The following is a 25,001-nucleotide window of genomic DNA, read 5'->3' as shown; positions in this document are numbered from 1 at the left end:
GTGGGGCGTGGGCCCCACGTTGGGATACACCGCTATAGATAATAATGATGACAGTGTGATAGTACCCGAAGAGACTGCGCACGCTGCCAGACTAACTTCACCCCGCTAACTTTACCACGCCGTGGTGCAATCCACGTCGAAACGTCGGCAATAAAGAAGTAGCTATCCTATATAGCTGCTTCTACTATATATTTGTAAACAATTCGAAAGTTTAAAATTAAATATATGTTCATTTACCTCAATAAAGAATCAAACCGGTAATGTATACAGGGTCGTTGTTTTAAAGCCGTGCTCGTACCGACGCGAGATTGATGAGTGCCACGAATTATTCATGCGGCTGCGACGCGATTTATCTCCCGTGTAGGCAGTGGCAACGCCAAAAAAGCTGACAGTCGAGAAACTTACTACTTCGGGATAAGGCTGAAATTTGCTTAAAGTGTATAGGCAGTTACTTTAGTTGTCTACAGCATGAGCTTGCAGAAGAAGTAAGTACCGTGGGACCTGTTAAGTCTGTTGTTTAGGTCTTATCTTTTTTATTAGTACATATAAATGATATAAAATTATACAGTAGCTTAGTCAACATATTTCGCTTAAAAGTAACTAGGTAGACGAGGGAGGGAGGGAGAGGGAGACTTTGTACAAAAGTCAATTGCTTGGGTACCTCTGTCCCATTCGTGATTCAACCGTGAAGCAGTTGTGTTTGCATGGCTGTGTTTCGGTTTGAAGGGTGGAATATGGCGTGAATTTACTGGGTACAGAGGAATAACACCTGAGTCCTCAGGAATGGCAACGCATGGGGGTATCATGGGTAGAGATGGGCAATCCACCTGGGTGGGTTTAAAGTCTGGTGGGTAAAAACCGGGTGTTTTGGGTTTATTGGGTTTAAACCCCATAAACACCCAAATTTTTGGGTGTTTATGATTTTGTACTTCATCATCGTCATCTCAGCCGCAAGACGTCCACTATACTGGACATAGACAATATTATTATGCAGCCTACAGAATAAAAAACTTTTAATTTGATTTTGAGTTTATTAAGAAAGAGAAAAGTAAAATGTAAAACTACAGTCAATCACTGTCAGATTCAGAGTTATTACAAGCGATGAATTGTATAGGTTCGATAGGCTCTATTTCGTCTAAACTGTTATGTTCATTTACTTGCTCAATGAAAGCTTCTAAGGTATTTTCTTCATTAAACTGAATGTCCTCGCATTCAGCTTTATGTTTAAGATTCCAGTTATAACAAATGAATGAAATTTTTTCAGTTCTTTCGGTTGTAAGTCGATTTCTTTTGTTATTATGTATGTAGCCTTGGATACTAAAGGAACGCTCAGTGGCTGCCGAAGTACAGGGAGCTGATAGAATACGAATCGCTACTTTGCTTAACTCAGTGGAACCACAAATACCTTTCCACCATATTAGGGGCTCAATGCTATCTAATGAGCTCCATACAAATCCTCTGGCCCAAAAGTTTTCTTTAGCTTTATAACACGCCAAATCTGCCATTACATTTGACAAACTTAAGTGTTGGCTTAAATTGTAGATAAACTCCATACCCTTAAGTTCTTCCTCTTGAGTAAGTTCGACTCCTAGAGTCCTGGGGTCTAGAATATATGCTGCAAAATGTATTGGCCTCATTGCCATATTGCATCTTGAAGATACTGATGTTAGAATCTGCTGTTTGCTTTCTTCGCTCAATGTCGAAATCTCATTTAATGCAAAACGTATCTTAGCTTGTACATCTCTAAATGTAATGTATGTGCGATGCAAACGATTCTGGTCGCTCTCTAAGTAAAATATGCTTTCAGTGACTGGTTCCAAAATACTTATACATTCCCCTGTCTTCGTCCAGAAATCATCACTTAGAATTAAATCTTTAATATCTCTTGAAATTACCACATCTTCTCTAACTGTTAATATTTGCAAAGCTATCTTATTTGCTTTCAAACTTTTTAACGAAGTAACATGACTTCCCCATCTTGTAGCACAAGGCAATTTTAGTGTTTGTGTAGAATCTTCACCCTGCCTTGATTTTATCAACAAGGAACTTAATCGTTGACTCCTTTTAACAGTTTTTATTATATTTATGGCTTGCATAATAAACACAGTTACTTCTTGTATCTTTACAATATCTTGGCACAACAAGTTAAGGATATGTGCACAGCAACCGAGAGGAACAACATGTGGATATTTGAGTTTTGTTAATTCGAATGCCTTTTGTATATTTCTAGCGTTATCGCCAATAAGTACAAGAAACTTATTTGCTCCATACACTTTCATTACTTTTTCAACTTCTTGGCTAAGGTATTCACTAGTGTGAGGATTACTTTCTGTATTCAAACTTTTAACGTATGCAGGTTGAGGTTTTGATATAAGAAAGTTTATTATTCCTTCATTTCTTAAATTAGACCAGCTATCGCACTGAAGGTGTAAGTAACTACAAGCATTTAGTTCCTCATTTAACTCAAAACGCATTTCTCTATATATTTTATCTAAGTATTTTGTCGCTAAAGCTTTACGTGAAGGTATTTTAAATTTTGGTTGCAATTTTTCGAAAAATTGTATCCATAAAGGATGTTGCACCATCGATAATGGCGTCCCTGTTACAAATATAGCTCTCGCTAATTCTGTTTTTATATGATCATCGGTGTCTTGAAACTCAGCATTTATTGTAGTGTTAGCAGACGACGAGGGGCTTATAAAAGAATCATTTGTCTCTATCTCTGACAGTCCAGACATTTTGGTTTTGGACGAGCTATCTTTTATAAGTTTCATAGAGTCTTTTAATGTTTCTGGAGATTTTGGACAAGTGATAAGATGTTGAAGCATTTTGGCAGCATTACTGAATTTGTAGACCTTATTACAAAGCTTGCAAGAAACAGACTTGTTTGGTAAAGTACGGTAGTGCTCCCATATGCGTAAATCTTTAGGTCTCCCCATTGAACCTAAAAAAATGAACGATGATTAGTTGGTCTGACGAAAATTCAACAATAGAGTGCCTATTTTTTTACAATGATTATTTCTTGTTATTTACAATAAATTTATTAAAAAAATAATAAAATAAATACAAAAAACCTTTGTAAAATTACATCTCCTCGGAGGATTAAACGCAGACGCTAGTTTATTATCGTATTGTTCTGTATTTTTCTCAGCAACTTCTTTAATTCGATTAGGTACTTACGCATATTATGTTAAAAATAAATATCTAGTACACATCTTAGGCTATCCACCATTATTATCCAATGACGACTCTCAGCTAACTATGCACTATCATCCAAAATAAACGTGTATGGAAAATTTTATCCCAGTCGGTTGAGGATTGAGGATAATTGCATCAACATACGAACATACCTACATACTTTTATTTACATAACGCAAGCTAAATAAAAGCTTGTAATAATACATCTAATTTTAAGTTAAAATTGTTAAGTGATCATGATATAATTGTATCATTCAAAAATCCACTTACCTTTAATTATTTCTTGTTAAGTATAAATATTATTTCAAATCTGCTCCCTTAATATGCACTTTTTTACTGCTTTTCCTACCTAACACGTTACCAGGAAGTCACGTTACCAGAGTCAGAGTAATAGTGAACACGTTTGACAGTGATTGTCGTCGCCTCATATTCAGCGTCGACGAATAGGGGAATCCCCAGTCATAATGTATTGCATGCGTGGCGGTCTTACTTCAAATCCATAAACAAAGAGATAATTACAGAACTCGATACTAGATGGCGCTGTTTTTGTTTGAAGAAAGTTTGCGGGCTAAAATACATAGAATTTCATCAATGACTTCCACAAAGAACAACATTTCTGTTTTTTCTAAGTCCGTATCTCTTCCGTATATTTCATAAGATATAAGCTTGGGCTACATTGTTATGCAACGTGATTTTGTCGCTGTCTTGCTAGCAGGGTTGACAGATATACGATTTAAATCGTACTCATACTATTATTTGTCTATTTTTTAATGTACGATCGTAAAGATTATGATCGTAATTCGCACAAAAACATACGACTTTTTGGTTACCTGGCAACATTTTTATTATGAAACGAACATGCTCACATCATCAGTCACATGCAACAATTTATTGGGGATTTCCCCTTCACATCTGGCAGTCCTGCTTGCTAGAATATAGGTAAGTCAGCCACAGTTACTGACGATCGATATTTAAAGGGTATTGTTTTTGTGCTAAATATTTCATAAAAACGTTATTTAATACTTTGTGGATTATTAATTTAGTTGATAATCACTGGAAGTAAAATGGATGCTAATTTGAGAGATCAAGATCTTCGTATAAAACAGTTAATAAAAGAAAATCTACGTAAGTACTCTTTTTATACCTAGGTAGGTAAGGTATAATAAACACAAAAGGTACTTAGATCGCGTGTGTTCGAAGCATTTATTCTAATAAATTTAATTTAAAATTGTAGAAAGAAAAAAATGTCTGCCAAGCCGTAGCCGAAGCCGATCTCCAAATATATTTGGCGATAGTGAGACCCAGTGTCCAGATGATTTACCCAGCGTCGTCGCAACAAAGAAAAAACACGAGGATAAAGTAAAAGAAAATTTACTGAAAGAAGAAACAAACTGTTCTAAATGCTTAATTTATGGAGAAGAGGATAAAAGAAATGAGTATTTCGGACTGTTAGTGGCTCAAGAATTTAAATATATACGGCCATGTGTGCGAACGAGGTGTTATGAAGAAATTTTAAAGTATCTACGGGAAGCAAAAGGCCAACATGTTGATCAACTGCAACATGAAAACACTGAAAATTAATTACTTTCATTTTATTATATATAGATTTTTAAAATTTCCTGAAATATTATTAGTTAACGTTTTATTTAATATTGTAGAATTGATCAATACAATTTATAAAAATAATTTATTGGTATTACTTACATATTTTCAAAAAAATACGTAAAAACCTATTTTTTTGGGTGATTATGGGAGTTTATGGGTGTTTATTGGGTTTTTACCAAAGCACCGGGTTTAAACCCGGTGCTTTGCCCATCTGTAATCATGGGCGAAACAGTATTCTCTGTTATGTCCATGGTACTGCTCATGTCTATAGGCGACGGTTACCATTTTCCATCAGGTGGGCTGTCAACTTGTTTGCCATTCTAAGTTGCATAAAAAAGGCGTTTATAATTTATAATGAAATAAAGAAACTTTCGTAAAAAAGTACATAGATGAACCCTGTGAATATTACGCATTTTTTTTTAATAGAAATAGTAATAATAGCATGTTAATAATGTTAATGATCATGCTATAAAAAAGTGATACTCCCAGAGTACGTATCACATTTCTATATCATCGATCATCTAATAAACAGGGTAACACATTAAAAAGCGATGGCGGTGTCGTTGATGGAGTGAAATAAATAAATATAGGGTGGACTCGGCGGATGATCCCGCTTGATTGATGCATTGTGTGACAACGCGCTGCCAAGTACTTGCGTATTAAAGTCATTCATATATTTCCAGAGAACTGAACTGAAAGAGCGAGCTCTGTAATACTCACTCGAGGAGAATTCAAATTAATTAATCTACTTTTGTTCAAATGTATTAATTAATAAGCAATGCTGTAGATTACACGTGGTAAACTTTTTTTTTTATACAACTTAGAATGGCAAAAAGGCTGACCGCCCACCTGATAGAAAGTGGTAACCGACGCCTATAGACATAAGCAGTACCATGGACATAACAGAGTATAGTGTTTCGCCCATGATACCCCCATGCGTTGGCATTCCTGAGTACTCAGGTATTATTCCTCTGTACCCTGTAAATTCACTGCCATATCTCACCCTTCTATAAACTATATATAAATCTGTTTATTGATAAGTGGGTTGCTTGTGAAGAGTTGGATTTGTATTCTTCATTGATTTAGATGAATCTTCTGGCATTTGATAAAAATTACTCCCCTGTTATATACACTTTTGTCATAATTGTATTAACTATTTTTTTGTGGATCAAAATTGGTAGTTTGAACCACCGATAATGATTTAAGATAAGAACAATGTAATTTTTTTAACTAATACTTATGTTGGAATGATTTTTTTGGTGGGTGAAAATGGTATGGTAACCCCGCCTGCGCTAAAGGGATACGTTGGCGGAGCACCAGTGAAGGGTGATAGATGAGAATGAAAACAGGCCAGTTAGCCCATCATGATGAATTCATCAGGAACCATGATAGTTTCCAGAGAGAACCGCGAGGAGGTCGATCTGGTTGGGTATATTGTTAGCAATGGGATTCTTAGTCTCCATTACTAACAATCCCTTTCCCCCCGTTGGAATGATATTAGAAAATAAAATTGTAGGTATACTTAACAAAAGATTGTATAAAAACAGAAAAAAAAACAACTTCAAATGTGATAAAACTAGTTATTTTGATATAAAAACTAAACCACTAAACCCATTTTGATAATATTTCTACGCAACCAGTTTGTAAGTATCCTTTCAGACAAAGAATTTTCCAAATTGGTTTAGAACTGACGGAGTTATGAGGCAACAAATATGAAAGTAATTTTTTTTTCTTTTACAACACAAGGGGCAAACGAACATGCGGCTCACCTGATGGTAAGCGACTACCGCCGCTCATGGTCACCCACAACACCTACGGTGTGCTGCCGACCTTCTAAAAAGGAATATGCTCTTTTCTTGAAGGTTATGTTGTCGTATCGGTTCGGAAATACTGCTGCTGGAAGTTGATTCCAAAGAGTGGTTGTGCGTGGGAGAAAGTGCCTTGAAAAACGCACGGTGGAGGACCGCCACTCGTCCAAATGGTTGGGATAAAATTTTAGTTTATGGCGGTTGTACGATGGTGAAAATCAACAGCAGGTATCAATCTAAACAATTCTTCAGTGCACTTCCCATGATAAATTTGGTAGAAGTTGCACAGAGATGCAACATCTCTGCGCATCTCTATGAAAATAAATATAAGTGAATTGAAAAACTCCTCCTTTTTAAAGTTGGTTGAAAAAAGATTAAACGATCCAGTAAGACTTGAGAAAAACTATTTTCATATTAGTATACACTGACAATATACTACCTCTATGAAGCAACACAAAGCGAAATAAACACAGGGTCCTCAAACGACGCGGGCTCGGCTGGACAGGACGGTATGCGACCAATTAACTAATTGTGACTATTTCTGACGGAATTACTCCGTGCAATACGCAATGTAGGTAGTAAGTACCTATATTGGCTGTCGAGTTGTCACGTCTACTCCGACCTCGTTTATTTGAGTGACTAGGGCTGTTGTTAAGCTCTATATAGATAAAAGACGCGTGTTAAATTGTCCTATATGTCTATGCGGATGGCTTAAATTAAGGACACCACCTATTTAATTTTTTGGTGACAGTTTAGCAGAATTATACTAGATACTTGTCGCATTCGTGTTTCTACTTTGAAGCAGTTGTATTTGCATGACTGTGTTTCGGTTTGAAGGGTGGCATATGGCGTGAATTTACTGGGTACAGAGGAATAACACCTGAGTCCTCCGGAATGGCAACGCATGAGGGGTATCATGGGCAAAACAGTAAACTCTGTTATGTCCATGGTACTGCTCATGTCTATAGACGACGGTTATCACTTTCCATAAGGTGGACCGTCAGCTTGTTTGCCATTCTAAGTTGTATAAAAAAAAATACTAAAAACTATCCGAAGATCCTAAGATCAATTCTCCACCTAAACAACTGAATATCTGAGATTTTAATAACAATTTATGATTATGTTCATCATCCTCAACATCATCATATTAGCCTTTAACTGTCCACTGCTGAACATAAGCCTCCCCTTGGGGGGGGGGGGGATGCCCGTAGTTGCCCCCCTTGACAGGCGGATTAGCGACCGCAATTAGGCTTTAGAGATATTTTAAGAGAGACGCTGGTGCTCATCCCTCGCCTGTTTTTTTTTTGTACAACTTAGAATGGCAAACAAGCTGACGGCCCACCTGATGGAAAGTGGTAACCGTCGTCTATAGACATGAGCAGTACCATGAACATAACATAGTATACTGTTTCGCCCATGATACCCCCCATGCGTTGCCATTCCTTAGAACTCAGCTGTTATTCCTCTGTACCCTATAAATTCACGCCATATCCCACCCTTCAAACCGAAACACAACAATGTAAACACAACTGCTTCACGGTAGAAACACGAATGGGACAGAGGTACCCAAGCAATCGGATTTCGTACAAAGTCTAGTTAGTTTTATTAACAGTTAGCTGTTGATAAATATCGTAGTATGCGAATTCTTGTATATAAATTTAGTGAGCATCCAAAAAGTACAGTTTAATCAAAACTTTTAAAGTCGGTTAATTATGATACAAAATTGTATAAAAGCAATCCTTTACAGCATACCTGTAAATATATAATCTCGGCTTATAACATCATCAGATTCAATTAAAATGTACGCCTAATTCAGTACATCTCGTTGATCCAACAATAATATTTCAATCATCCATCGAGCAATTTGTCTGGACGCGGTAGCGACTTCTGAGGGCTTTATTAAGTCGAGTGACTGCTGGATACGTATTATTGTTGTCTGTGACGTTAATAAGCTTGGGCTGCGTGATGTGTCTCCTCATTATCCACTAATAAATTGGTCCTTCGCTCCCGGATCGCTACTCTATTGTGAGGGTAATAAAACGATAAAAATAACTTATAAATAATGTGCCTTATTACCAAACTTCTGCGATCTAGAGGCTGGCAACTGGAAGCTCAATTGTCGTAAAGACAAGTCGTTGATACGTTGCTTCAATATAAAAACTACAATGATGATAGAGAAGTCTTCGATCGAAGTCCTATCCAAAGCTAATATGAGTATATAATACATGTGAACTATTAAAAACAAAAAGCGTTTTTTGATGGGTGAAAATAGTATGGTAACCCCACCTGCACTAACGGGATATAGATACACTGGCGGAGCACCAGTGAAGGGTTATAGAAGAGAATGAAAACAGGCCAGTTAGCCCATCGTAATGAATTCATCAGGAATTAACCATGATAGTTTCTAGGGAGAACCGCGAGGTCGACCTGGTTGGGTATATTGCTAGCAATGGGATTCTCGGTCTCCATTACTAACAATCCCTTTCCCTCCAACAAAAAGCGTTAGGTACCATTATATTTTTTTATACTTTAATATGTTTTATTTACATATATTAATTATCATTTAATTGAATCTGTAAAATCAATATTTATTAATGAGTAAACAAGTATAATAATACCATACAGCTCTTCATCTCTGTAGGCGACAAGAGGCACTTTCCATCACATGGGATTTCAGATTTTTAACCACTATTAAAGAAAATATATAAAATTGATATAATTTTAGTCATGCTTAAAACTTTAATATTACAAAGAAATAATTGCAAAATAAAATGAAATGCTTATAGCAAAAATATAGATATCAGCATTGTACAAGACAGGGCAAATAACTTTTTCGTCTAATGATATTATGTTTCCATTTAGAACAAAAATAGAACAAATAAGATCCTTAGGGCCTTATATAAAAGATAACATCTCGTTCGACCTCTATTACATTTTTAGAGTTCTGTAACTTGAATAGAAAATAAGGAACCCTTATCTCATTTTATTGTCTTTCTGTCTGTCTCTCTGTCAAGACCATTCTTAAGAACGCTTGGAGTTATGAAGCTGAAATTAATATATATTAAATAGTTGTTTGCAATCCCTCGAAGTTGTAAAAAACAACAAACTTTTAAGGCAACACAATCAAAAGATATGGCTGTTTATAGTTAATATTTTGGCATTTGGAAGAGATTCTAAATCTATAGGATACTTCCAATAGATTGATATAGAATCCATATAATTGTGAAATTTGACAGGAAGCAATGTTGTACAGCAAAAATAGAGGGGAAAATGTGAAAAATCTCGTTGCAGTCGTAGCTTATCGCTACATCACAAAAAAGTATTTCGTTTTGCATATATTTTTTTTTTTAATTATAATTTGTTCCGAACCTTCGGTGTGAGAGTTCGACTCTCACTTGGTTGGTTTTTTAAAGACATAATTTGTTTGATTTAATAATGTTAACTTTTGTATGAAACAGGTATAAAATAAGTACATGCGATAGTAGATTAAAAGTATAAATAAGTAACCCATTAAAAGTACAGAAGGAAACCACTCCTCATACTTACCAGTACACCACAAGAGGCAACTAGAAGAATACACTACAATACTAACGCCAGAGAAGGAAAGTATAAATAAAATAATTTGTCCCCGTAATATTCAGCAAGACGGTTGACTTTCAATGTAATCGAGTTAGGATCGAATCGAAATCACATCGAATATCCGTTAGCTTATATTTGATGTCAATTCTTATATTGTTTTTTATTTATTAATTTAAACTTTAATGCACAGTAAAATTCTATGTACATTTGGCGGAGTTAACACCGGACAGTGTTCTATACCAGTCAACCATTGGGCGAACAGAGAAATACGTAGGTACTGCATTTTTGTATAGAGAAAAAAAGCAATATTTGATAAATTTATATAATATAATCATACATATAATATATTAAATTTAATAAATATATACATACATAAATAATTACATAAAATATTACTATATAAAACAATCAAATAAAACAACTGCAATAGAAGAGCAAATAGTAATCTATGACTCAATTCGAGTAACCAGCAGGAGAGGCGATAGGCGACGGTTACCACTTTCCATCAGGTGGGCCGTCAGCTTGTTTGCCATTCTAAGTTCTATAAAAAAAAAAAGGCTTAAAGGGAAAGTGATTTTTCTAAGAAATAAGTGCGCAATTTGTGTTTAAAACCTAGCTTGCTTATGGTAGATCTTATGCCAAGCGAGAGTGTGTGACAGTGTTTAATAGCTTGAACAGTGAAGGAATAAGATATTATCTAGATTAATATAATAGATGTAATATTATCCGGAGGGGGGAAAGGGATTGTTAGTAATGAAGATCGAGAATCCCATTGCTAGCAATATACCCAACCAGGTCGACTTCGCGGTTCTCCCTGGAAACTATTATGGTTAATACCTGATGAATTCATCATGATAGGCTAACTGGCCTGTTTTCATTCTCATCTATCACCCTTCACTGGTGCTCCGCCAGCGTATACCGTTAGCGTAGGCGGGGTTACCATACCATTTTCACCCATCAAAAAAAAATTATCCAGATTCGATCCCGACTCGATTGAAACAAGTCGCCTCGATATTCGAATAATCGAATAAAACATGAAACGTTCGAAATGCTTCATTAGTAGTTTGTGTTCGACATTCAGTAATCCAGGGAGGATTAGGCAGTTCGTGCCTCCTGATTACTGGGTAATACACCTAGCTCTGTTATTACTAGAAGGGTTGCTGTTACCCGTAGGCAATAACAGCGGCTTAATTACGGGGATGACAGGTTCATTTGATAAAATACACAAGCCTCAGAATATAGGAGGATAGTATTAATATACCTTCTCACGGGTTAAGTTGAAATCTCCTAAATTATTAGTAATGTGATATTTTTATTTATTTATTTATTCATTAGTATATATATCGTCATAGTCATAGAATACTGACGGATCTTTATATGTAATCTTTGTCAGATCCGTCAGTATTCTACGTCTATGACGATATATGTGTACGTGGTGGACTTAATGCTAAAAGCATTCTCTCCCAGTCAACCATAGGGAAGTGGCAAAATACACGAATGCGGTACTAGTAATTATTGATATACATACATACTATAATTTACATACATATATAAACAAATATATATATATATATATATATATATATATATATATATATATATATATATATATATATATATATATATATATACTATATTATAGACGAAGATGAGAATGATAGATAGTACTTATTACTATATATATTGAGGGATTTTCCCCAATAATGTGTGTGTATGAGTACGCGTGTTTGTCTGCGCGTATGTGTGGGTGCGTGCGTACTCGTGTCCGTGCATGTACATGTATTGTAAAATCTTTATTGTACATAATTCATATTAAATACATGAAATGATTTAATACACAATGGCGGACTTATCCCATAAAGGGATCTCTTACAGTCAACCTTTGAGAAGCTGAAAGAAAACTGTAGAATGTACAAGGGTAATAACCGTATAGCTAAAGATAAACTAAAATATACTCTCGTATGACGTGCATGTTTGAGTGCGTGCGCGCGCATGTGCGCGTGTGTATGCGCGTGTGCGTGTGCGTGTGTGCGTGCGTGCGTGCGTGTGTTTGAATGTGCGCGCTTGTGTGTAGGCGCATGTGTTTGGGTGAGTGTGTGTAATGTAAAATATACATCTTAATCGTGAACTTATGTTCAAGAAGAGGAGGTCTTTTTAAACATACAGACATAATTAGGTGTAATGTAGAAACTACAGTAAATATTATTGTTACAAAGTCACCGTTGCATGTGGCTCGGTGCGGCGCGAGTAAACATTATGTAATGTTAATTGCTCTTGACACATGTTGAACTCAAGCGCACTTTGTCATAATTGTAGCGCTGTATCAACTGACGCATTAGGTTTAAAGGTCCGCGCGGACGATGCACATTTTCATCGGTGAACAAAAAAATATATATTTCAGTAATTAAAAAAAAAAACACTGTCTTTTTTGCCACTATAATACGCGATTGCTTCGCCAGTTCCAAACATATGTTTTTTTTTATTTTACTCTCATTTTGGCCCTATATTAATTTTTGACTAGTCAGCTAAACGTCAAATTAACTGAATAAATTTTGACACGTTTTTGATACTTTTAGTATATATTTCAAGAGTAACACATAGAGAATATTTCGTCATAGTCGTAGAATACTGACGGATGTATATATACACTCGTATAATACTTGTCAGATCCGTCAGTATTCTACGACTATGACGATTTTATCTTTGTCATGTCTCGAAATATAACTAGTATCATTATTATCATATCAGCTTTTAACGATCCACTGTTGAACATAAACTTTCCCCTTGAGGGGTTGTGCCAGTAGTTGCCACGCTTGGCAGGCGTATTGGCAACCGTAGGATGTTTGGAGATATTTTAAGAAGGACGCTACTGCTCATCCCTCGCCCTCCCTTAGTCGGCTCTTACAACACCTACGGGTAGGGAAAGGGTGGCCTATTCTATGCCGGGACCACACGACGTATAACTAGTATATGCATATAAAATCCACTAATTGTGAATAGAACATTGCGAATGGGTCATTTTATTTCAACTGAATGACATGCAAAGGTTAATTCGCCGGAATGTCCCGTCTATTCCGTATAATTATAGGAGCTGATGAATGAAAGTCACAGATTAAATAATGGTCGTGTTAGACCAATAATTTATCTGTGGAATGCTAATGCTGATAATCACAATGTCAATGTATTATATATAAAAAAAAGGTATATTATATAGGTATATTTATACTTTATTGTACACATTAGTTATAAAAATATGACAGAGGTAAACAAAAGTACAAAGGGGAGCTTAACTCTGTAAGAGTTCTCTTCCAGCAAATCCAAAGTGGAAAGGAGCATCAATGTCAGCGGATACAGCAGTGTACAATTTTTAAACAAAGTTAAATTAATTACATTATATTTTAACGTACAAATACACATATACATATACATAAATATATACCTACATCTATGCATATACCTACATATACATACACATATACATACAATATACCTACATATATAGATAAATAAATATATGTTCATAGATAGAAGATGCTCTTTATGTCTACTCTTAAAAATATTTAGGGATTGACTCTCACGGATAGATATGGGAAGAGAATTCCACAATCTAGCAGCATGGACGGTAAAAGATCTATTATATTATAATTTCTATATCCACTTTATATTGTTTATCTATAGCAATCTAGACTTTCGTACTGAGGTAGCATACATATGTTAATTTTTTTAAGCAATTTTAAGTAATTAGTAAGTTTTGATCAGTAAAAAAAATGAAAAAGTCTTGCGCGTACGCGAAGGTTTCGATTTATATTTGAAAAAAAGTCAAAAATTTTTATTTGTGACTTAATTCCTAAATTTATAGTTGTCAGATTTTTTACTACAAGTAATATTAAACTGATCTAACTAACTAACAACTAACTATCACCAGAGGGAGACTTTGTACAAAAGTCGTTTGCTTGAGTACCTCTTTCCCATTCGTGTTTCAACCGTAAAGCAGTTGTGTTTGCATGGCTGTGTTTCGGTTTGAAGGGTGAGATATGGCGTGAATTTACAGGGTACAGAGGAATAACACCTGAGTCCTTAGGAATGGCAACGTATAGGGAGTATCATGGGCGAAACAGTATACTCTGTTATGTCCGTGGTACTGCTCATGTCCATAGGCGACGGTTACCACTTTCCATCAGGTGGGCCGTTAGCTAGTTTATCATTCTAGGTTGTATAAGAAAAAAGTCTGCCAAGCGTGGCAACTGACCAAACTCCTCTTATAGGAAAGGCCGATGTTCAGCAGTGGAGTTAAAGGCTGATATGATGACGATGATGAAACGTTAGTACATGACTGATTGAGACATATAACTTATTAGCCAATATAACTTCAGTTCCTTCTCACAACCCTTATATATTAAAATACAAGAAGTGAGTTTTTTTTATACCACTGAGGTGGCAAACAAGCATACGGCCCACCTGATAGTAAGCGGTTACCGTAACCTATGAACGCCTGCAACACCAGAGGTATTACGCGTGCGTTACGCTTATTTCTGGGACAATATCTAACAAGCCCTTGCTATAGTGACAGATTTTACTGGCGTTTCGCAAAACGGTTTCGCGATTGATTTTATCGCTGACTATAAATATTTCACTTACAAAACACGACTTTCACTTTATTCATTTAGAATAATAATAATTATAAATAGCAGTGGACATATCGCAGAGCGCCATCTAGTCCCGAATTAATTAAACGTGGTACCAGTATTAGGGACTACTCACACTTATTCAGCTTTATTCAGATTTTGTCCATAGAAAACAACGATTTTGTATGGAGACGTGTATGCATCCATTCAGCTTACCGCATCTATTCTGCTTTCGCGGCAACTCAGTATAAAATGAGGATACATGTGTATTTATAATGGGAACGCTATAGAGAGCGTTCAGCGCTGTTCCGCCGCATTCACCGTCGAACGCGGCGAAACAGCACTTCACGGGGATGTTTGTAACTCTTTGTCGACAAGTTGCGACCTATATTGTTTCTGCATTGATTTGATTTATTATTTCGTAATAATTATGTACGCAAGGATTAAAGAGTGCAGACGTATTTTATAGCAATTATAATTATTTTATTTTTACGGAATGCAGCATATTGAACGCCGTACGCAGTAGACAAGCGTTACAGCGGAGATGGCACGCTATGACGGTTTTTCTCATTCTTAAGACGCCGTACGCGGCTGATAGAAGCAGATCTGTATAAGTGTGAATAAAATCGTTCAGCGAAACACGAGCGAACTGAATAAATATGAGTAGTCCCTTAGGCAACTGAGAGAAATACATAGTTGAATACTTTTATACCATAAAGAACCCTTTTTAATGGACGATGATGGAATGGTTACCCCGCTTGTGCTATCGGTATACACTGGCGGGGCACCAGTGAGGAATGATAAGTTAGGATGAAACAGGTCAGTTGGTCCACCGTGACGTATGTAACAATAAATCAATCACGATGATTTCCGGGGGGAGCCACGAGGAGGTCAACCTCACGGGGTATATTGCTAGCAATGGAGCTACTAAACCATTACTAACAATACCTTTTCTCCCCTACAAGGAGACTTTGTACAAACAGTAGATAAATAGTAGGTACATGTCTGATTTTTAGTTCCAACGTTTCGACGTGTAATATAGTAGAGTGGGGTGGACCACGTCGAAAAATTTAGGTACGTCGCGTTAAGCCCCGAATAGTGTGTTTGAAAGATTCTTAAATTATATTTCTAGAATTAACCACAACGCTTTGGAGGAGGAATTGCGTGGAGATTTGACTTCATTATTAATAATCCCTTCCCCTATTGTTGACAGTTACCACTTCGATAGATAGGCTATCAGCTTGTTTGGGATTTTAAATTATAAAAAAAAAAATATAGAAATGTTCATACTGTACAAGAATTGAAGCTGCGACCATCAGAAGGTGAGACATTGTGAATCGCTACACCATCAGGACCGTAAATAATAAAGCGAGCGTGGCTAGGGGACGGAGCTAGTGCGCCTACGCTCGGCCCCCCGCCGTCGGACCACCAACAAGGACCCCACGCTGGGATCCGACTACCTCGGAATCTAGAAATTGCCTTATTTTTCACATAGCAACAAAAATAAACAAATGCCTGCTAACGAAATTGAAATAACCTACACAAAAACGGCTTGCTCTCTATTAGGATTTTTGGGAAAATTGAACAATTTCGGCGACATGATAACTTCCAGGAAATTACTTCGTTCGTTATTGGTATCCATTATTCAAATTGTACATGATGCCTTTGAAGCGGCTGTGATCATTTTTAGAGTTCCGTAGTGAAAAGGTAAATACCGAAATCCTGTTAAGCCAATTCCAAATGGAAGGGATTCTCAGTTCGTCCAATTTTTAGTAGCTATGTTACGATATTATGTTATTTATACTCAACCGATTTTAACAATTCAAAGTTTTTTCAGAGTCGGCAATGCACATGTGACACACTTACTGTTGCAGGCGTTCATAGGCTACGGTGACCGTTTACCATCCGACGAGCTGTATGCTCGTCAGCCATCTTTGTGGTATAAAAAAACTGCTACAAGTATGCTTTTGCATATTTGTTACCAACGTCGTTTGCATCAGAAAATACGTCTAGAACTGTGTAGTTCCTCGAGCAGCGACTCCGTGATTTATGTTATTTTTTGTCGCCCAGTTCCGGGAGTCAATAGAGTTTTTATTAGCCCCCAACTTATTATGACGAGGGTGCGACAAAAAGTCATTGTGTTTTGTTTGGAAACATTGTTTTTTTTTTTTTTTGTATTAACCATCGGTTTAGCATACAATGATGTTATGATTACTGTGATTTATGTGGAGAGACTGATCGTGAACTAAATCATCAACAATTCAATATATTCGTATTATAAACTGGCTGTATCCTGTGGCTGCGTCCGCGTGTATTGTATGCGTGTGTGTGTATGTACATAAACAACAAAACCAGCTCTAGTTACAAGTTATTCAATAGTTACTATATCTCATAATGCTTATCGTTGTTTTGATATATATATATATTAGTATATCCATGTATATTAAAAGCAATGTGTATATATTTGTATATACCTTTCTTACGTACTTCTATACTTAAAAAATAATTATACATAATACACTTATAATATATATATATATATAATATATATATATATATATATATATATATATATTTATATATATATATATATATATATATATATATATATATATATATATATATATATATATATATATATACATTATTTTTAATTTTTTTAAAAAGACATCCTCCAAGTAATTTCATCAATAAAATTTAAACCTTAATAAAGAAGTAATAACATCGTAAACAATTTAAAACTCACATACTAGTATTGCATTCTTGTAATTATTTTAAAGTGCAGATAAATCAAACCGGAGCGGATCTTGTGGCTTTATTCGGACCGGCCATTATTGATCTGTATCATGGATCGAAGAGCGAAACTGTGTTTACCCCACACCGATCGATAACAGACCGACAAACAACAAAAAAGGAAGGATTCCCAGTGATTTGTTAGTCCGATGAAGACCTCTTGTTTTTATTAACACACGTTGAAATGTACCCTTTTTTGTTTAAACTCGAAGGCAATCTTAAGTTTTTATTTTGATTTATGACCGGAATCAGCCATTATTTATTACTTTATTACGTATTAATAATATAATCGGATTAATCAATACATATAATAAAATAGTAACTGATCGCTGTCTGTACATAGAAGGTATATAAGAAAAACTACTATAGAATGGCTTTATGAACGCAATAGAACCCAAAACAATGATTTTTAGAATTTTTGTCTGTTTGCCTATACGTTTTGTGCGCGCTAATCTTAGAAATGGCTTAACAGACTTGAATGCGGTTTTCAGTATTGCGATACGGTTTGCTCCAATTAACATTTAGTGTTTGTTTTATTTAATTCGTTTTCTAAATAAAAAAAAAAGTTATATCAATCTAAAAAATCATATATAAAATGCTAAAAAATAACCGATCAATTGAATTGGCTAAAACTTTACGAAGGTATTGGATATGCAGTTATCAATGAAGTATGTAATACAATAAAATACCGGATTCATGAAGGGTACCAATGGGAATGATATACGGGAATTACATAGTGAGAAGCTAGTTTAAAATAACATAATAATTATTCATAAAATCCTATTAATACAATAAAGGCGAAAATTTACAACGATCTCTTTTAAGCAAAAACTAGTAAATGAATTTAAACCAAATTAGGTACACAGTTGGGGTACATCCTAACTTAGCACATAGGACATTTTATGTACTGAGTCACGTGGATACAGCTAAACAGGTAGTATGCAATTGTTGCACTGAGGTAGTTAAAGGTCACTAGTTCGAATGAATATGTGAACTATATATATGGATAGATAGATAGATACTCTTTATTATTTCCTCCAAAGGTTTACAATAATAAACTTATTATAGATATAAACAATTACAAGAAATAATCACAATGTGAAAACAATGGGCGACCTTATCGCTAAGAGCAATCTCTTCCACGCAACCTTTGTATGGAGAGGAGTAATTATAAACAATTTGGTAGGAGGCACGATGAAAAATTTTGTTAGTTCTAGATATGGCATGATGCATCTAGGATGATCCTCGTCCAAATTAGTGAGAAGCTCCACCAACCTTAAAGCTCACGTTCACCACGGATGTACGATGCACTGCTGGTAAACACGCACGGCGATCCACTAGCAGTTTGGAGTAGCAGCCTCTCAATGTTGGACAGGAGAACACTCTTATTTACACCGAATACGGTAAACACGGCTTCCGGAAGACTATCAGTATATATATATATTGTGAAACGTTCACACTTCACTTGAATCAGTAGAGGAAGCTTTACTGGGTTTACTGGGTACGGAGGAATAACACCTGAGTCCTCAGGAATGGCAACGCATGGGGGGTATCATGGGCGAAACAGTATACTCTGTTATGTCCATGGTACTGCTCATGTCTATAAGCGACGGTTACTTTCCATCAGGTGGGCCGTCAGCTTGTTTGCTATTCTAAATTGTATAAAAAAAGGCGCTCACAGGCGGTCTGCCAGGCGTTCACCGAACAACTGTCATCGCAATATCCACTGATGACAGTTAACTACAAACTTGATGGAAAAAATGTATGATTACCCACTAATATTGGATAAGGACCGAACAGGTAGTATTATAATAAACGTAAAAGTAAGTTTATTTGTTGATTACCACTTGGAGCATTAAAAGCGTAGGATATATTGCTAGCAATGGGACTGGTAGTTCGCATTACTAACAATCCCTTCCCCCCTATTTTAAGGAATTAGGTAATAATAGACTAAAATATTTTATGTTTATTTTTTACTACTATAGATTGTTTCCCAATGTGTGTTTTTTTGTTTATCACTTACTTCCAAGTACCTTATAACTCGACCGATCACCATAAAGTTTTTTTATACATCTGTTTGGAATAGAGAAGTACACAGGTTGTTCCCGTCAATCAATATATATTATATACTAGGCACATAGAAGATCGATAAAAACTAGCAAAGAAAAAATATGTATAAAAATATATGACAGCCATTATCTTTTTACGGGAATCTCTTTTAAAACACATTTCTCGATAAATTTGTTAATGTTTGTGCTAACATTTCGCATGTTTTCATTGCAATGTTCATTACCATCACAAAGGGAATGTGTGCGCAGAAATTTATGGAGATTGGATAGAGATATAGTATAAAAGTTATAAAAAAAGTCGTCTTTTATAGCGTGGATAGTTTTGCGCAACTCAACTTATGTTTTTAGAGTTTTTAATGTTCTTCTATTAAAAAAATATGCTCGCGAATGTAATTTTCAGCTAGGGTAAGCAGAGCCTTTATAGACTGTTATTGTTGTGGTGAATATAACAATGTTTACATTCCATCGATTATGTACTTAGTACAGGGTAATATATAGCAATAATGTGTGTATATATCTATATCTATATATATATATATATATATATATATATATATATATATATATATATATATATATATATATATATATATATATATATATATATATATATATATTATTGTTATATATTGGTTACAATACGTATAAACACTGGTCTAAGAATGAAATAAACATATTGATAGCGGAGAAGGATTAGCACTCCCATTGCTAGCAATATGCCCCATAAGGTCGACTTCCACACGGTTTCCCCTGGAACCATTGTGATTGGTTTATTGTTCGTCACGATGGGCCAATTGACCTGCTTCATTATCACCTATTATCTCTCACTAGTGTCCCGCCAGTATGTACCGATATCACAAACGGGGTAACCATTCCATTATTGTTCATTAAAAAAACAAATATTGATTGATTGAAAACTACATCTGCATCTGCACTTTTTTTAAACTACTGCAGATTTCGGAGAGCTGTTATTTCTTTTTTTATTTATTTGGGAAAACTAACAGTGACAAAATAAAGAATAATACGTAATATTAATTTAAAGAAAACATTGAGTAAATTTGCCACCAACACCGTTTACCACAGTTTCGATTCAAATATAATACAAATAGCTTAAATGTTGTTATCTGTTAAAAAGAGCCCATAAGGCTTAACTCAACAGTTACTTTTCAAAATTTCTGTTAACATTATGTATTTTTATTTATTTTTATGTACTATGTCTAATATTACATGGTCGTTAAAAGCCCGTGCATGATCGACAATTACCATGCACGCTTGTCATACAAGTAATCGTTTAGTGTGTACTAGGTTTTGTTCTAAAAGTTTTTTTTAATAACAGTTTAAGTAAAAAAATATTGTTGAATTCGTTACGATGGGTCAACTGTCCTGTTTCATCAGTATGTACACATACTGCAGGCGAGAAACCATTCCATTATCATCCACCAAAAAGAAACATACATTGATTTATAGAAAACTGCAAGTATTACATAGTAGTTATTTTTTTTTATACAACTTAGAATGGCAAACGAGCTGACGGCCCACCTGATGGAAAGTGGTAACCGTCGCCTATAGACATGAGCAGTACCATGGTCATAACAGAGTATATTGTTTCGCCCATGATACCCCCCATGCGTTGCCATTCCTGAGGCCTCAGGTGTTATTCCTCTGTACCCTGTAAATTTACACCATATCCCACCCTTCAAACCAAAACACAGCCATGCAAATACAACTGCTTTACGGTCGAAACACGGATGGGACAGAGGTGCCCAAGCAAACGACTTTTGTACAAAGTCTCCCTCTGGTAATATAATAATAGGTTTAAGTAATGGCCGGTACGTTAACTGTTTAATTGAACGTAGTTACATTAGTAGTAGTTACCGCTGTTGCGGCAGTTGTACAGTTAATTACTTCACTAATATAATTAAACTGGAGTGTTGGTCTGTACTAGTAGTTAGGATACCAATCAAGATTGATAGCTCGCCATTGGGCGGGCATAACAAATAACTTCACAAACAATATGAGAGGACAAAATTTGTATAGAATCGACATGTGTTTATATATATATATATATATATATATATATATATATATATATATATATATATGCAGAGGGAGACTTTGTACAAAAGTCGATTGCTTGGGTACCTCTGTCCCATTCGTGTTTCAACCGTGAAGCAGTTGTGTTTGCATGGCTGTGTTTCAGTTTGAAGGGTGGGATATGGCGTGAATTTACAGGCTACAGAGGAATAACACCTGAGTCCTCAGGAATGGCAACGCATGGGGGTATCATGGGCGAAACAGTATACTCTGTTATGTCCATGGTACTGCTCATGTCTATAGGCGACGGTTACCACTTTCCATCAGGTGGGCCGTCAGCTTGTTTGCCATTCTAAGTTATATATATAAAAAAAGCACTAAAACATACAGTAACAACAATAAGTTAATAACAATGTTAGCAAAGGCGAACTTATCTCTAAAAGGGATCTCTTCCAGTCAACCTAACATAACTAACTACATAAGTAAGAATATATAAACATCTGCATTTATTTTTGTATTTAACATATAAATATCAAATAAAAGAGAACACAATGATGACAGTCTTCTAATCAATTTATTTACAAAAAGAATAATAAAAAATTTTTTTAGGAATGGCGAACAATTTTTTTTAGATTTGATTAGATTAATCGAAACGTCGGCAATAAAAATCAGGTATGTAAGTATTATGTACCTGCAATTCACTGCAATGTATTTAAAATATCTGTCAACAACGTGAAAGTATAAAATTTAGAATTAACTTTACAAGAATAATTTCTTACTATTGAAGTATTTGTTAATTCGATTAAATGAATAATGGATGCTATTGAGTTTAGGATTAACAAAAATAAAAAAAAAAAATCGAAATCGATAGAAACATATAGAAATATGATGCGTCGAGAATTATGCAGCTTTTATATTTCTTAATTTATTTATAGAAAGCAAACAATGTTCTTCGGCGCTTTGCCAAGTGTCAATCACACTTTAAATAGCAGAAATGTCTAGACAAAGTCGTCACTTGCCTTAACAGTAGACGCTATATTGTAATTATTGTTTGCCATTCCATTTGGTATTAAAAAAACGATGACAAAAAACACAGAAATCCGGTAGTTGGGTACATTTTTTTATGGTCCTTAACGGCGAATAAGCTGGCAGCCAAAATAATAATGAATATGTCCAACAAAAAAAAAACGATTTTTATTGTGGTAGAACCAGTTATTTTGATCTGAAAACTAAACTAGAAGTGTTTTTGTTAAATTTCCTAATTCCGTAAGTATAAATAATATACTTACAGACTTATAAAATTTATATTTATATTTGGACGAAAAAAAAGAATTTTCCAATTTAGTTCACTACTGACTGCATTATGAGGTAACAAATATAAAAAAAAAACAAAAAATTGCGAACCTCTTTCTGTTTGAAGTCGGTTGATACAATGTTTTTGTCAAATTTTTGACAGTCTATGACCGTCATATTTATTATGCTAGTCTTTGCTTGCGACTTCGTCCACGTGATTGGGGAACATTGATCGACCAAGACAAAAAGTAATTCAAATATTAAATATGAATCAATTTTCATGATGTTTAGTTGACTAGTATTAATTGAATTTAAATTTTTACATTTGTAATCATCATAAATCAAATCAAGTTGATGCAGGTAGCTCATAATCGTTTCTTATGCCAATCTATGGAGGAACTGATGATGATGAAGACAATCATCACCTCCTTTTGTTTATTCCAATCATTTGGGATTATTACTTAACTTTCAAGTTAATAATGTTAGTAAAAATCATAGCACATACTTAGGTACTAATAAATTAAATAAAATCAAATAACATCTACCTTTACCAGAATATTCAGTTGAGAATTTTTATTGCAGGCGACGGTATGGCTTATGTACGTTGGTTACGAGGTCACAGGATTAAATATTGAACAGATCGAAAGACAGACAGAAGTGTATAATGTAATAGATATACTACTAGATGTAATTTTTTTAATAGATAATAATGGAATGGTAACCCCGCCTGCGTTACCGGTATACACAGGCGGGGCACCAGTGAGGGATGATAGGTGAGGATGAAAAGGACGGTCAGTTAGCCTATACAAACAACAGCAGCAGCAGAGTGAACAGTATTTATATATATTCTTATGTATTTGTGTGTTTGTATGCATATATATATATATATATATATATATATATATATATATAGGAACGATGAGAATTCTATTATAATATTTCTAAATATGATGATGTGATATCCCTACTTATTATATACACTTATATATATATATATATATATATATATATGAGCTTGTTTGTACGTGCGGTGATGGGTAAAATCAATTTAAAAACTCAGGGCGATATTTGGATCCGTGCTAGCAATATACTACGTCAGGTTGACCTCCACGCGGTTCTCGATGGAAACCATCGTGTTGGATGCGTTACGATGAGTTAACTGACATGCTTTCATTTTCACCTATCATCCCTCGCTGGTGCCCCGCCAGCGTATACCGATAACGCAGGCGAGGTTACCATTCCATATTCATCCATTTAAAGGAAACATCGTACGTGTTGATTTTGGAAGTAAATACCCACTTCTAGACGGGATATCAAGATAAAACAGACCCCAGATTTTAATAAGACCTTCAGAACCACAATTGTGAGAATCACATTTAATTCTGTGCAGTAGTTTTTTTTTTTATACAACTTAGAATGGCAAACAAGCTGACGGCCCACCTGATGGAAAGTGGTAACCGTCGCCTATAGACATAAGCAGTACCATGGACATAACAGAGCTGTTTCGCCCATGATACCCCCCATGCGTTGCCATTCCTGAGGACTCAGGTGTTATTCCTCTGTACCCAGTAAATTCACGCCATATCCCACCCTTCAAACCGAAACACAGCCATGCAAATACAACTGCTTCACGGTTGAAACACGAATGGGACAGAGGTACCTAAGCAATCGACTTTTGTACAAAGTCTCCCTCTGGTGAATGTTTCTTAATCGTGCGACAAATATTTATCTATAGTGGTAAGCTTATTATGGGAACATCATATAAATGATATATTGTTTGGTCATTCTATTATCATCATCATTTCAGCCATTATCCGTCAACTGCTGGACATAATCCTCTCCCAAAGGCTGCCATCAAGAATGGTCCTGAGCCACCCGCATCCATTGACTAACTGCAATGTATTTCAGGTCATTACTCTATCTAGTGGAGGGTCGTTCTCGGTTTTGAAAAAGCTAATTTTATAATAATTAATTTGGAATAATACCTGAGTTCTCGG

General features: G+C 35.2%; 2 protein-coding genes across 13 annotated transcripts in view; both read right to left on the bottom strand.

The window, feature by feature from the left end:
* LOC113518974 (collagen alpha chain CG42342) overlaps positions 1 to 25,001 on the bottom strand; it is a 528,837-nt gene that overhangs the window by 244,235 nt on the left and 259,601 nt on the right. The gene's annotated exons all lie outside the window — the stretch shown is intronic.
* LOC128201470 (uncharacterized) lies at positions 819 to 5,011 on the bottom strand. Its single transcript, XM_052898566.1, has 2 exons — positions 3,469 to 5,011; positions 819 to 2,944 (listed from the first exon to the last, which is right to left on the bottom strand). Exon 2 carries the CDS (start codon positions 2,937 to 2,939, stop codon positions 1,068 to 1,070), a length of 1,872 nt encoding a protein of 623 aa, XP_052754526.1. The 5' UTR covers positions 2,940 to 2,944; positions 3,469 to 5,011; the 3' UTR covers positions 819 to 1,067.

The sequence above is a fragment of the Galleria mellonella genome, unplaced genomic scaffold (assembly GCF_026898425.1).
Source record: "Galleria mellonella isolate WM207_F2 unplaced genomic scaffold, CSIRO_AGI_GalMel_v1 utg44, whole genome shotgun sequence".
NCBI lineage: Eukaryota > Metazoa > Arthropoda > Insecta > Lepidoptera > Pyralidae > Galleria > Galleria mellonella.
This window is presented reverse-complemented; position numbering and strand designations above follow the sequence as displayed.

Coding starts and splice junctions, on each gene's coding strand:
- LOC128201470 (XM_052898566.1), bottom strand. CDS start 2,939: ATGGGGAGACCTAAAGATTTACGCATATGGGAGCACTACCGTACTTTA.